The 12,491-nt window shown below is 38.8% G+C and overlaps 1 protein-coding gene and 1 non-coding gene across 15 annotated transcripts in view; both read left to right on the top strand.

Annotated features, from left to right (window-relative positions):
* The first annotated feature begins 99 nt into the window (after positions 1–99).
* LOC114466793 (protein kinase C-binding protein 1-like) overlaps positions 100–12,491 on the top strand; it is a 28,543-nt gene continuing 16,151 nt past the window's right edge. For 3 of the 14 annotated variants that reach the window (XR_003674471.1, XM_028452535.1, XM_028452531.1), the window contains exons 1-6: positions 100–246; positions 5,917–6,125; positions 6,219–6,454; positions 6,708–6,905; positions 7,236–7,299; positions 11,077–11,147. Coding sequence is in view for 13 of the 14 variants with exons in the window: in XM_028452535.1 (XP_028308336.1) it covers positions 6,815–6,905; positions 7,236–7,299; positions 11,077–11,147 (226 nt within the window). In the remaining variant the exon portion in view is untranslated. Of the gene's footprint in view, positions 247–5,916; positions 6,126–6,218; positions 6,455–6,707; positions 6,906–7,235; positions 7,300–7,410; positions 7,602–7,666; positions 8,660–9,436; positions 9,744–9,769; positions 10,536–10,587; positions 10,967–11,076; positions 11,148–12,491 lie in introns of those variants that run through there. The other 11 variants (XM_028452544.1, XM_028452536.1, XM_028452532.1 and 8 more) reach the window with 10 other exon arrangements.
* trnak-cuu (transfer RNA lysine (anticodon CUU)) lies at positions 3,839–3,911 on the top strand. The gene has a single exon. It is a non-coding gene; the product is annotated as a tRNA-Lys (tRNA).

The raw sequence follows: 12,491 nt of genomic DNA, 5'->3' as shown, positions 1-12,491 counted from the left end.
GTTGTTGGCCTGCGCTGCACGTATCGGCGTCCGCCCGTTTCTAGTCCGTGACCCCGGTGAACCGCTACTACCGAGGGTTTAAAAACAGTCATTAAAAGGCATCGCAACAACCCAATGCGGAAAACACAACACAACAGCTACTATTTTTCTCTCCCGCAGAAGTCAGACGACAGGGTCCTCCCACTTCAAGAGCCCATTCACGAACCGCCCAGAGTCACTGACGTACAAGGAAAGCCCGGAGCTCACGTAAGTACCGTACGCAGCTTCTGCACTCAACACAAACCAGTGGTTTAAACACACCAAGGAACTGATGTGACCCATCAAACGATTAGACAACAATTTAATTAACAACTAAACGTTTGCATAATTAATTACATCATACATGTCAACGCAAACAGTAGTCACATCAGAATCAGAATTCCTTTATTAATCAGATACACACACAGTATAGTAGTAAAAAAATAAAGTAAGATAATAATAATAATACTAATACTAATACTAATACTAATAATAATAATAATAATAAATCTCCAAAAAATCCATTATTTTCTGTACAAATTCCTGATTAACATTTTTATGGCAGTAGATTTGTGTCTTTATCATTCAATCAAAAAAAATAAAAATAAAATAAAAAAATAAAATAAAATAATAATAATAATAATAATAATCACTTCTTTAAAAAACACTTTTCAATCAAAAAACGTTTACTTCAATCAAAAATGTATAATTCCAAAGAAAATTTGAGACCCAAATAATTGCAATTGAACACTTTTTTCTTTGATTATAAACGTTTTTTTTTTTTTTTAATTGAATAATAAATACAAAAATCTACCTACATACATTAAAACATTTTTTTAAAAAAGTTGTTGATTCTTTTTTCCGTGCCACATTAAAAATCACTTTCTTATGGGTCCCCCCCCTAACTGAACAATTGTAGAATTTATGTAAATTATTGTAAAATCATAAAGTTGTATATTTTTATGAGGAGGTGTTTTTTAATCTAGCTACACCTTTTTTATTCTTATTTTTCATTTGTTTTTAAAACAATTACCGGAAGTGGTAATCATTTGATGTTGCTCAGAAATTTCAAAGAAGAAGAAAAAACGAGAACAATTTGTTGTCGTCATTGTGTAATGAGGAGGGTCGTCAATTAACAGGTAAGGTCATTAAAAGCTTTACATACAATATCCCATATAATGTGGAGTTAACCAATTAAAACTCATGGCAGTTGTGCCCGGTTACAGTGGTTTCAGCCCACAGTAACCCATACACAGAGCCGTATAGAGAAAGAGTTGCGACAACTCCGTTCACTCCAATGGTTCGTTTTTTTTTTTTTTTTACAACAATGGCGGCTCATGGAGCCTTACATTTAGTCCCGGAAGTGAGCCGTTGATTGCTGAAATTGAAATAGCAGATGAGACAGTTTGTTTGGCACTTTTGAACTTTAAGAAGTTGAAATAATCATATTGGATATTTTAATTTTTATTATTTTTTTCAATTTTAATTTTAATTTTTATTATTAGCGTATCTAAATCTATTAACATGTGTTTTTTAATAGCCCATTGTTTTTTTTAAGAAAATTAAAGAAAATTCAAAGCATTACATACTGTACACAATACATATTAACACATTTAAAAAAAATTTTTTTTTACCAAATTAATGTTGGCTTTATCTGCGTCAAAAAAGCAGATAAGCTATCGCTTATCTTCTATAGTGAGGAATACAGATATTTAAAAAAAACACAAAATTGAGAACAGTTACAAAAGAAAGGTGCATTTCAGTTCAGGGTGTCGGAATATGGAACAATCTAAAATATGACATCAATTATTAAGCTCCCTTAAATACACAGACAACTTGACTCAAAGAAATTCACAAAAACACAGAAAATTACTCCAAAAACTCACAAAAATAACAACAAATAGACTGAAAATAACTCCAAAAACACATGAAAAATAAGGAAATACCAAACTCAGAGAAAATGACTCCAAAAACACACAAAATAAGAACAAAAACACAGAACAATAAGGAAATACCACATAAACAGACAAAATGACTCACAATTTAAAGAAAATTCAAAGCAAGACGTACTGTATATAATACATATTAACACAATTTTCTAACCAAATTAATGTTGGCCTTAACTACGTAAAAAAAAGCAATACACTAATCATTAATACAAATTTACGTTAGGGAAAAAACCTATTCATGGAACTACATAAACATATATTGTATATACACATACATACATATGACAGCGTACTGTAATAATATTGTCAGTCAATGCAGTTATTGACGACAAATTACCGAAAATCCCAGTTGTGTCACTAGGAATCAATGAATTCGAATGGCCCGCCACTAACTTCCAGGACAAAATTCAATCTCACATGAATCACATGACGGTCAAGCATTTTGGACTTCCATTGTCGCAACTCTCTCTCTCTATACGGCTCTGCCCATACATACTGTAAACACAGTTCTCCTGTTCTTGACTTAGTTGTTATTATCCCTCGCCATGAAGTGGAAGTGGGATATAAGTTTGAGCTCCGTTTGTGCGTCCGTTCATCCGAGTTAAAGTGCACAGCTTTTCTCAGAAACTGTTTGAGATAGGATAACCAAATTTGGTGTGTGGTTTCATGGTATCAATACCTTGATGGAGTTCGAAACTCACATATGTTCGCCCACAAGTGGCGCTATAACCAAGGTCAACGCGTTTTGACCTATGAACTCCCACACCGTATGTTGCACATTCAAAAATTTCATATCCACAGGTTCCCTGAATAGCACTGAATCAGCTCAGTGAGGCCACGCCCATTTCCGCCAAGAGTTTTGTGGCGCAAAATTGCAAAAACTGTAAAACCTACTTTTTCTAACTCCTCCTTGGGGTTTTGTACTATCAGTGTGAAACTTAGCACGCAGAGTCTTCAGTTGGACCTGATCTAAAGTTGATAAAAGAATTTTGTTTTGTCAAAATATGCGCAAATTCTGAACGAATAAAGGTTTCTAGCTAGCTATAAAAACGTAAACTGTTTGCATATCTCAGTCAAAATAAATGCTAACAACATAAAATCTGAGATCCTTGATTGGCATGTGACTGTGGGGGTATGAGCCACTAGGTGGTACTGCAAATATGGGACATTTATATCTCTTAAGTGTCAAGACCGATTTTTACCAAATTTGGTGGGTATGACTCTGGGTCGCTCCTGAGGCGATATCTCGAAGTCAATCGTGATTGGTCAAAGTGGGCTTGGCTTATTACAACATGAATAACAAACATTTATTTCAGCTCAAGTAATATGATGAGGGCTGTGAAATTTACAGGGTACATATACAAGAGGACACAGACCACCCATACCAAAAAGTGTGCCACTAGGTAGCGCTATATTGAGTGCAAACGCATTTAGGCCTGTATCTTACACATTTTAAATCGCACCTTCATAAACTTTACCTGGGGGCCAAGTCGCGCAGGAAGGCTTGGTCCCTTTCAGAAGTTATTATTATTATTCCCCGCCACAATGTGGAAAAGGGGATACAGGTTTGAGCTCCGTTTGTCTTTTTAAGATAGTAACATAGTTAGTAATGTGATATTCTGATGTGATCATATATTTTCTTATATATACATCTATTAGGACATTTAGGAAAAGGTTGTGAGCTATAATGACATTGACAACCAATCTGGTCTGGTCAGTACCTGGCTAAAAAAAGATCTAGAAATATCCAGCAGTGGGGTTCTTTATGGGTTTCATATTTTGAGTCACTAGAGGGCATCATAATACATAAGAAATGTATTCTGTAGTTCTTGTGAGGGCGTTATAAAAACCTCCTGTCATTTGTCTTCTAAGCCCGGCTAGCTCAGTCGGTAGAGCATGAGACTCTTAATCTCAGGGTCGTGGGTTCGAGCCCCACGTTGGGCGTAAGTGTTTTCTACATTTCACTTTCGACAGAGGGACTTTTGTAACTTTTGACAATGGGCTGCTAAGATTAAATACTGATAAAGAGTTTCAGAGTTTCAGACATCCATCCATCAATTTTCATACCCGCTTATTCCCGTTTAACAGGGTCGCGGGGGTCTGCCGGTGCCAATCCCCGGCTCTCATAGGGCGCTTGGCGGGGGTACACCCTGGACAGGGCGCCAGTCCATCACAGGGCAATACAGACACAGACAACCATTCACTCACTCATTCACTCCTATGGGCAATTTAGAGACTCCAATCAACCTTAGTCATGTTTTTGGATTGTGGGAGGAAGCCGGAGGACCCGGAGGAAACCCACACAGCACGGGGAGAACATGCAAACTCCACACAGAAAGGACCCAAGTCCACCCCAGGGCTTGAACGTGGGGCGGACGTGCTAACCACTAAGCCACCGTGCGCCCTTGTTCCAGACATTAAAGAGTTATTATACCTGTATGCATTAAAATAAAACGTTTTGAAAAGTGATATTAAATTTGATGGGAGAGCATCATTAACTCTCTTTTTGAGGCAAACAATGGAATTATACCACCGCCCAAGACATACCACACATGCTAGAGAAGGGATGGGCAACTCTACCACAGCGGGACCTACAAAAAGGGCCACATTATCAGCATTTATGTCAGTCAATTAGAGCTTGTGTGTCTTTTGAGCTGTTCTATAATGCGTTGTTGTTTTTTGAGTTTTCATTGTCATTTTGTTTGTTTAAGTGGTTGTTGTGTCTTTCTTTGTTATCTTTTTGTGTAATTTTGGAATTTGATGTGTGTTTTGTGTACTTTGTGCATTTTGCTGTCAATTTGTGTGTTTTGGGAGTTATTTTGCGTATTATGTTGGGCTTTATGTTCCTTCCAACTTCTTGAAATAAAATGTTTGGGGATTTGTTTTGGGGGCTGCACAAAATTAGACAGAGTGCTGACCGCCAGTTGCCTATGTCTGTGCTATAAATTAAAGATGCAGTTTATTAGGACTGGGATGATGTGCTTTTGTGCCGATTCGATTTTATCACGACACTTGGGTGCTGATTCGATATGTATTGCTACATTACATTCTACAAATATTGCGATTCAATAGTGACAATTGTTGCAATTTTAATTGTTAAATCATACACTTCTAGAAACAATATTTGTCACAGTTCTTAAAAAACAATTTACGACACACGTCAGTCAGTTGCTCTGACATTTATTTCAACACAACATGTAGTGCCAACCCATGACCTCATCGGGTTTTAAAAAAAAAAAAACTTAATAAATAAATAACTAATAAAATATATATTTTTTAATATCATCACAAAAAACTATTGTAATATATCATGAAATTATATTTTTCTCCACCCTTACAGTTTATTGTTAGTGTTTGGAGTTTTGGTTTTATTGTTAGAGACAGAAAAATGTGTTATTCAAATTTAATTTTCTACGTTTCCTCATAACATTGTAAAATCAATAATTGTGGTGTATTACAGAGAGCTTTCCTTGCAAAGCATGTAATTCAAGAGTTCTATATGATGGACTAATCTGAGTCTTTGTCAGCTTAGTGTATGCAGACATTTGCATGTTGGTTTTTGTAGTGTAGTGTTCTCGTACTTACAGTAGTATATAGGTGAAATTTTAAAAGGTTATTTTGAAAAATCATTTTTGCTACAGTTTTGCAGCACTTTTGGTTTAAAAATTAAAAAGCAGCATGGAAAATCATTTTATTGTGCTACGTTCTGATTATTACATGATTTCAGTGTATACAGTATGTGTTAGAAATATAAATGTATTTTGTATTTTTGTTATTTGTCTGCAGTTTTGTGATTACAGGCTCATTTGATTTCTTTTTGCTGTCATTTAGGTCACTGCACCCCCCCCCAAAAAAAAAAGAAGTGGCTCAGAACTCAGTTATTGCTCACTTTATCCTGGTAAACAACTTATTCTTCTAACTTGAGCTGCATATTTTCCTTGATTTGCAGACAGAGTTGCCAAACTAAAAGTGAAGAGCTGTAGCCTCGAAACAGCCAGGAGGGAGGGAGGAGTTTACACAAAGGCCCTCTCCACATAAAAATGGAGGCATGTGCTGAGAAGCCACGGTGTCCTTCCACTTCTCCTTCTTAAGCCTGCGACCGGGCCTCTACGTGCAGATTCCGCCCTGGAACCTTGAGCACACTGTGAAGAAGGGTTTGTATGTCACAAACTCATATTAATCACAATATTTGCTGCTTTTAAACATGGATCTTTTGCTTATTTTTCTCCCCCTTCTCTGATTCTCACACAGTGCTGCTCCTGCCTGCACTGAACAAAGATAATTACTCAGGAAACACTTCAGCCAATCAGGCGGCGGCTTGCATTTTGCCTGTGAAGGAGGCGGCCAGTCAGGATCGGGCTAACATCGGCAGGGCCTGATCGCCTTGCCTGAAGAGCGGAGCCTTCCCCGGCTGAGGGCTGAGAGTGTCCTCCATGTTTTATAAGTGTTGACATAACAGTGTGTCAGGCAGGCATGCATCCACAGAGGTAAGCTCTGTCTTTTTTATCTCAGCCTTCTGATAACACACATGGCTTCCTGGTTGTTGTTGTGGTGACTGTTGGTTTCTAATAATGAATATTCACACTTATAAATGAGTTTAGTGTGCAGCAGCAGCAGCAGTAGTGGAGGGTGGGGGGGGGGAGGAGCTGGGGTGGACTGGAAGGCCTCGACAGGCCTCTGTACTGTGAGGGTAGGGGGTTGGGTAACGGCTCTCACCCTTGCTCTCTCCCTATGTCTCAGGGTCACATGAGTGCCCCAGACAACCCGGCTGCCATGCAGGAGGCAGCGAGGACCATGGCAAATCCTTTTCCTTTTTTATATCATGCAAAGGAGAGTTGGATTTAAAAATGGCACCTACACCTCCCTCCTGTGCTGGCAGTCCAGTGTCTAACCCTGGCAGAGGAAGAGTGGGGGATGGGCAGAGGATCAGGAGGAGGGGTAAAATAGGGTGTTAGGGACTTACTCTGCCCTGGTTTTGTATCTGGTGCTTTCGTCGGGGCAACCTATCAGGACCTCCTAACCTAATAAATATCTGAATGAGAATCTCTATGCAATTGTTAATTAGAAAGAAACTAGTCATCAGGTGGACAGACATGTGCTCCACACTAGTCATACAGAAAGATCCCACATTTAAAAGTCAGTTTTTCTTGTTTCACTGGAGTTAATTGTTACAGTTTCAGTACGAGAGACTTAGGCCGACAGTGTCTGCCTTCCCTGTGACGCCAAAGAGTTATTGTGTAACTGCTTCCTCCACTCTTCTTCACTCAGGCTGCAGTAGCCATTTTGTGTTATTGGAGCTCTCCCTGGGAGAATGTAAGCTGCTTCTTCACAGGTCAGAACAGAGACAAACCCATAGCAGACTATGCAGCATTTTCTGCGTGTGTGCGTGTGTGTGGAACTCTTATCTGTCTCTTGTCCTTTTTCTTCTTCTATTTCTATTCAGTCAGTGAGGATTTGCTTTCCTGTCACACAGCAGGAAAGCCACTGACACAGATTCAAGAACAGGTTTTTGTCTATTTTCAGGCTCGACGGCACAGAAGAAACCACAGTCAGAGAAAGCAACCTCAGAGAATAGGAGAAATATAAGCAGCTTTAACGAGTATCATGAAATCTAACTACGCATGAATATCATAGGTGGGTTGTTCTGGGTTAGGAAACAAAAGCTACGTGTCCTAAAAAACCTTGATAAGACCACATTGAGTAACGTAGTTTAGTACAGTTTAGTTATTAGTTTACGCAGGGGGAACAACATTCAGTTCAGTTTATTTGTTTTAGCCTAACAAAAATCTTCAAATATATATCACAATTTAAGAATATATAAGATGACTGAAACAGGCAGAAGCAAAAATGCTTATACGCCCAAAATATATCATTACATTCAAGTTACCTTTCCCAAATAATACACTCAAATGAAATGCAAGCATTCAGCAAAGTACATTTGAGTTGCCTTTTTCAAATAATATATATATATATATATATATATCATTTTTATTTCTTTATCAACATTATTCCACAATTGAACCCCTAGAACAGAAATCTTTGTTTTAGTTCCAATCTTGCCTTTGGTACAATAAACAAAAATTGTCCAAAAAAACTTTTGTGGACAAAACTCAAACATTGTTTTTTATATTAGTCATTTTTGTAGCACAGCAGGCCAAGTTTCCTCATAGAATATAGTTCATAGTCAGAAAAAGCAAAAGGGAAGGAGATCAAGGAAGTGATCTGTAATAATGTTGCCTCAGTCTTTGTCAGGCCCTCTGAGAGGCTGTGCAGTCAAAGACAAGTGGAAACAGGCTGAAAAGTAAAAAAAAATATTTGACCAGTTTATGCATCACAAAAATGTCCCAAAATGTTTTTTTAAATAATAAAAGTCCCTTTTAGTTTCTGCTGCTGCCAGGATCAGGAATATAAAGCTAAACTGAAGCTATCGAATGCAGCGGGAAATCTCTGCATTGCAGCAAAAAAAAAAATCTTTTTAGGGAGGAAGAGGGGAGCCTGCACACTGATCTGTGTGCCACGGCACAGCCGACCAATAATGTTCTACCCAGTCGGTCCTTCAGCCAATTGCAGCTGCAGTGGAAGGTTAAAGATTGACAATCAGAGGGAGAGCAGCAGGGAGAGCTGCAAAGGGCCTTCTGGAAAATTCCACAGCCATCTTTGATTCTGCATTTACAGCCTTGTATAAAACCCAGGTCAAAATATTTCTTTATTACCACACTGTTGTGCAAAGTGCTTTTGTGCTTTACTTGCTTCTTATATGTTGATACAACAAGTGTTTTGTTTGAAGGTAAATTACAGATCTGTGTACTACCTACGTGTGTGTGTGTGTGCTAATCATAAAGCTTAGTCAGGAGGCGCTAACGTTGCCTCTGTACATTGTTACTCTTTTGAAAGCTGAACGTAAACAGCCTCTCGGGTGTTTTGAGTCGCATATTAGTATTTTTTCTTATTTAATCTATTTATTAACACCAAAATGTGTTCAGTGCAGAGCAATGGCTGCAGCATGAGGTTTACAGTGAATCTGGTGTGTCTCATGTCAGATGTTTGTTTGTTAAACCTGATTATTACTTCTATACACGCACAGAAAGTTGCATTCTTGAGCTTTTCTCCCTTAAAAATGAAATCTCATGACTTCACAGCAGCTTTATTCCCAGGAAAATCAAGGACACCCAAACTGAAGGCTGTGCCAAAAATGCGGATGAATGCGTCTCACTTTGCTGGATATTTCACTTGGCTCAACCCTGAAGCTTGTGCTTTTGTGTTGTGTTGTGTTGCTGTGTCTTATCCTTTTTTCAATTAATTTAATATTGGACTGGAACCCTCCACATATATCTCTCTGTGGTCCTCTTGCATGGATGTGTCTGAGTGGGGGATGGGGGAGTGTTGGGGGGCGAGAGGGGGAGGGGAGCAGCAATCTGTGGCCTCCATTTTCTGTGACGAGAGAGCCCTGCTCGTCTCTCACAGGAGAGGAATCCAAAGGCATTGACTGTGTGTTGTTTCGTTTTTGCCCATCAGGTACTACAGTGCTGGTAGAGAAGGAGAAGGCTGGTAGTGTTTTCCTCAGCGTGCTCTTTTTGGAATATATCTCCCATTTGTTGAGGATTTATTTTCCAAACTCTCCTTGTGTTGCTGCTGGATCATAATTCCTGATCTGAGAAAATCCATTTGGATCAACCTACCTTCTTTTTTTTTCAAACTGCTGCTCGTCCTGTGTTCCTGCTAGTCTCAGCACTGGTTAACCTGACTGTGGAGCAGTTGTGGGCCTGCCTGCTGATGGTGAATGTTCACTCTTTTCAGTGCTGTGGTGCACAGAGTTAGAGGGACTGTGCTCAGGCAGAGTATTTTCATGTGGACCTTGTTTGTTCAATCAGTCCGGAACAGGAAGGCCCTGCAGGCTCGGGGCGTGTGCTGTGTGAGAGTGGGTGAAACTGTTGGCAGGCTGAAACAAGATCCCAAAAAACATTTTTAAAGGAGCCCTGCTCAAATGAAAAACCTGGTTCTTTTTTATGCTTGTTTTAAGTCGTTGGTTTCAGTTTAATAAGCTTTAATGTTTTATTAAAGCCTGATTGCGATTGACATGGGTTGTAATACTATTGGATGACTTTTTTCTTCTTTAAGAGCATGGATTTTAGTAGACTTTCTTGGCAATAGAAGAAAGATCAAAGCTTCTAGAACTTATGTAAGCATACATTCATCATTTGAAATGTCTTGTTGCTTATCACTAAACTGGCATTTGATCAGCTCTGTGAGGCATGTCTCTTTAAGGATGGCAGAAGGAACACGCACAGCATTCCTTGGTCTCAGAGGGAGAAAAAAAAAGGCTTATCCCACAAATGTGGTTGACCTTTGATTCGAAGCCTGAAAGCCCACTGGAAACCAGAGCTGCAGCCACTGCTATGAACTGGTCAAGTGTGTGACCCGTCAGGGGTCCTGGGGAGGGACTTCTTCACTGGGTTAGTGAATGAAAGCTACATCCTTGGAACAAGGCCCTCTATTGCACTTACAAAGGAGGAGCCATACACTCAAAGACCTTCATTTATCAACCATGTGCTCTGTTCTACAGGCAAAGTAAGATACTAGACATGAGCTTTTAGCCTTAGATAAGTGTTGTTTTCTTCGAGATTGAGGACTTGATATATATAAATCCTTCATAGTTTAAAGCTGATTATTTCAAATTTATTACATGAATATCCTACTTCTGGTGTCTCTTTAGGGCTACGTCGTTACCAAAAGGCTTAATGTAGTTTCGTCAAAGATCAGGACCATGAGTTCCAACTGATGCTTAATGTAGAGGAGTGTTGCCATGGCGACCATTGTTGTTCCTTGCTCTTAGAACGTAAAGAACCATTTTCAGACTCAATTGTCGTCCCCGATTCAGGGGGAAATGATCTAAACATGGTGATACTCAGGCCAAGATGAGCTCAAATCCAAGGGCAACAATAACAATGGAAACCAGCAAAGTCCCTATTGACAGACCCTTTGGGATGCGTGTGCCTTAGGTGGCTTTCCATTTGTTTACTGTTATGCTGATGTGATTTGCGAGCAGCCTTTTCTGACTTTGTGTTTGCCTCCCTGTGTTTCTGTGTGCTCCCCGTGTGTCGCTCTGCAGTCTGGCTGAAGAGGAGATAAAGACGGAGTCTGATGCGGTAGATGGGATGGACGCCTCTGTGAGATCCAAAGGTAGGTGTCCGAGGCCGAGTGCTTCACATTAGCAGCCGTGCATCTTGAACAGCTTATTTTCAGAGGGTATGAACGGTATGTACGTTTTGAGAGGACCGTCTGAGGCTTTTTGTAGGGCTTCAAAGAAAAGAAATGAACCTGGTTGTAAAAACGAATGTAGATACTGGTGTTTATAATAGATAATACTGTAATTAATACTAGAAATGATAGATGTTGCCTGATTTCAGGGGTGTTTGAACTGGAGGGCCACAAATCCAAGAGATTTCCTGTTCTAATACTCCTGAATCTGATGCAGTGCATTTTGGCATCTTTGTGGTTTCATTTTTACATGACGCTGCTTAATGATTTAGTAAAATGGTCAGAAATGATTGATGCCTAATTAAAAGAATTGTTAATTACAAAACGGCTTAGAATATCAGGTAATGTAATTTAGAATTCACTATATAGAAACTACAACTTAAATATTAAAGAGATCCTCCACTGTTTTTACAAATCTGGCCTAAAATCTTTGAAATATACTTATTAGAAGATCTGTGCCCTACGAAACAAATTATTATACACCTTTTAAATATGGGACGACTTTACAGTTTATGAGCCTGTGTTCCTCCATCTTCAAATCACATGATTGATGATGTCACACAGTCCCAACAAAGCATTCAGCCGGCTTTTTAGATCTTTTAGCCATCTTTTTTGGTCGAAATGCAAATTTGTGCTGCTTTTGGTTGCTCTGAAAAACCAGGGAAAGGTAAAGATCCCAATGTAACCCTCTTTAGTTTTACCGAAAGAAGATAACATTTTTTTTTTAAAATCTGTGAACGCAGTAGTAGTCTCATTTTTAAAAGACAATAAATGAATATGGTGTATGATAATGCATTTTTTTAGGCGTAGATCTTCTAATGAGTACATTTCAAAGATTTTTGGCCAAACTTGTAAAAACAGTGGAGGATCCCTTTAAGAGACTGAGGAAAACAGTAGATGCCAAAGTCTATTATTGTGCAGTAAATATCAAGACAGAAATGCTTGGAACAAAATGGAAAAGCAAAGTCTTTTTATTGTTAATTTGTGCCAATAAATAGATATTTTCCCTTCTAACAATCTTTAACACTGTAATTGACACAATGCTGCTACACACCAATCTGGCTCTTGTCAGGTTACTGACCTGTGCTGGATAACCAAACCCCCCCTCCTCCTCGAACAATATTTGTTTCATCCTCAGTTGTATTATCCTGTTGAAGTGTGTATTACTGTGTAATAGAAATTATAAACAGTGTTTAACAATTCTTGGGTGGGTGCCAATTGTCAAAGCAACAGCCATGTTGTTGGTTGGGTCTGAAGTTTGTAATC

This window comes from Gouania willdenowi, chromosome 7 (assembly GCF_900634775.1).
Source record: "Gouania willdenowi chromosome 7, fGouWil2.1, whole genome shotgun sequence".
Taxonomy (NCBI): domain Eukaryota; kingdom Metazoa; phylum Chordata; class Actinopteri; order Blenniiformes; family Gobiesocidae; genus Gouania; species Gouania willdenowi.
The sequence above is the reverse complement of the archived record's forward strand: the minus strand, read 5'-3'. Positions and strand labels throughout refer to the sequence as shown.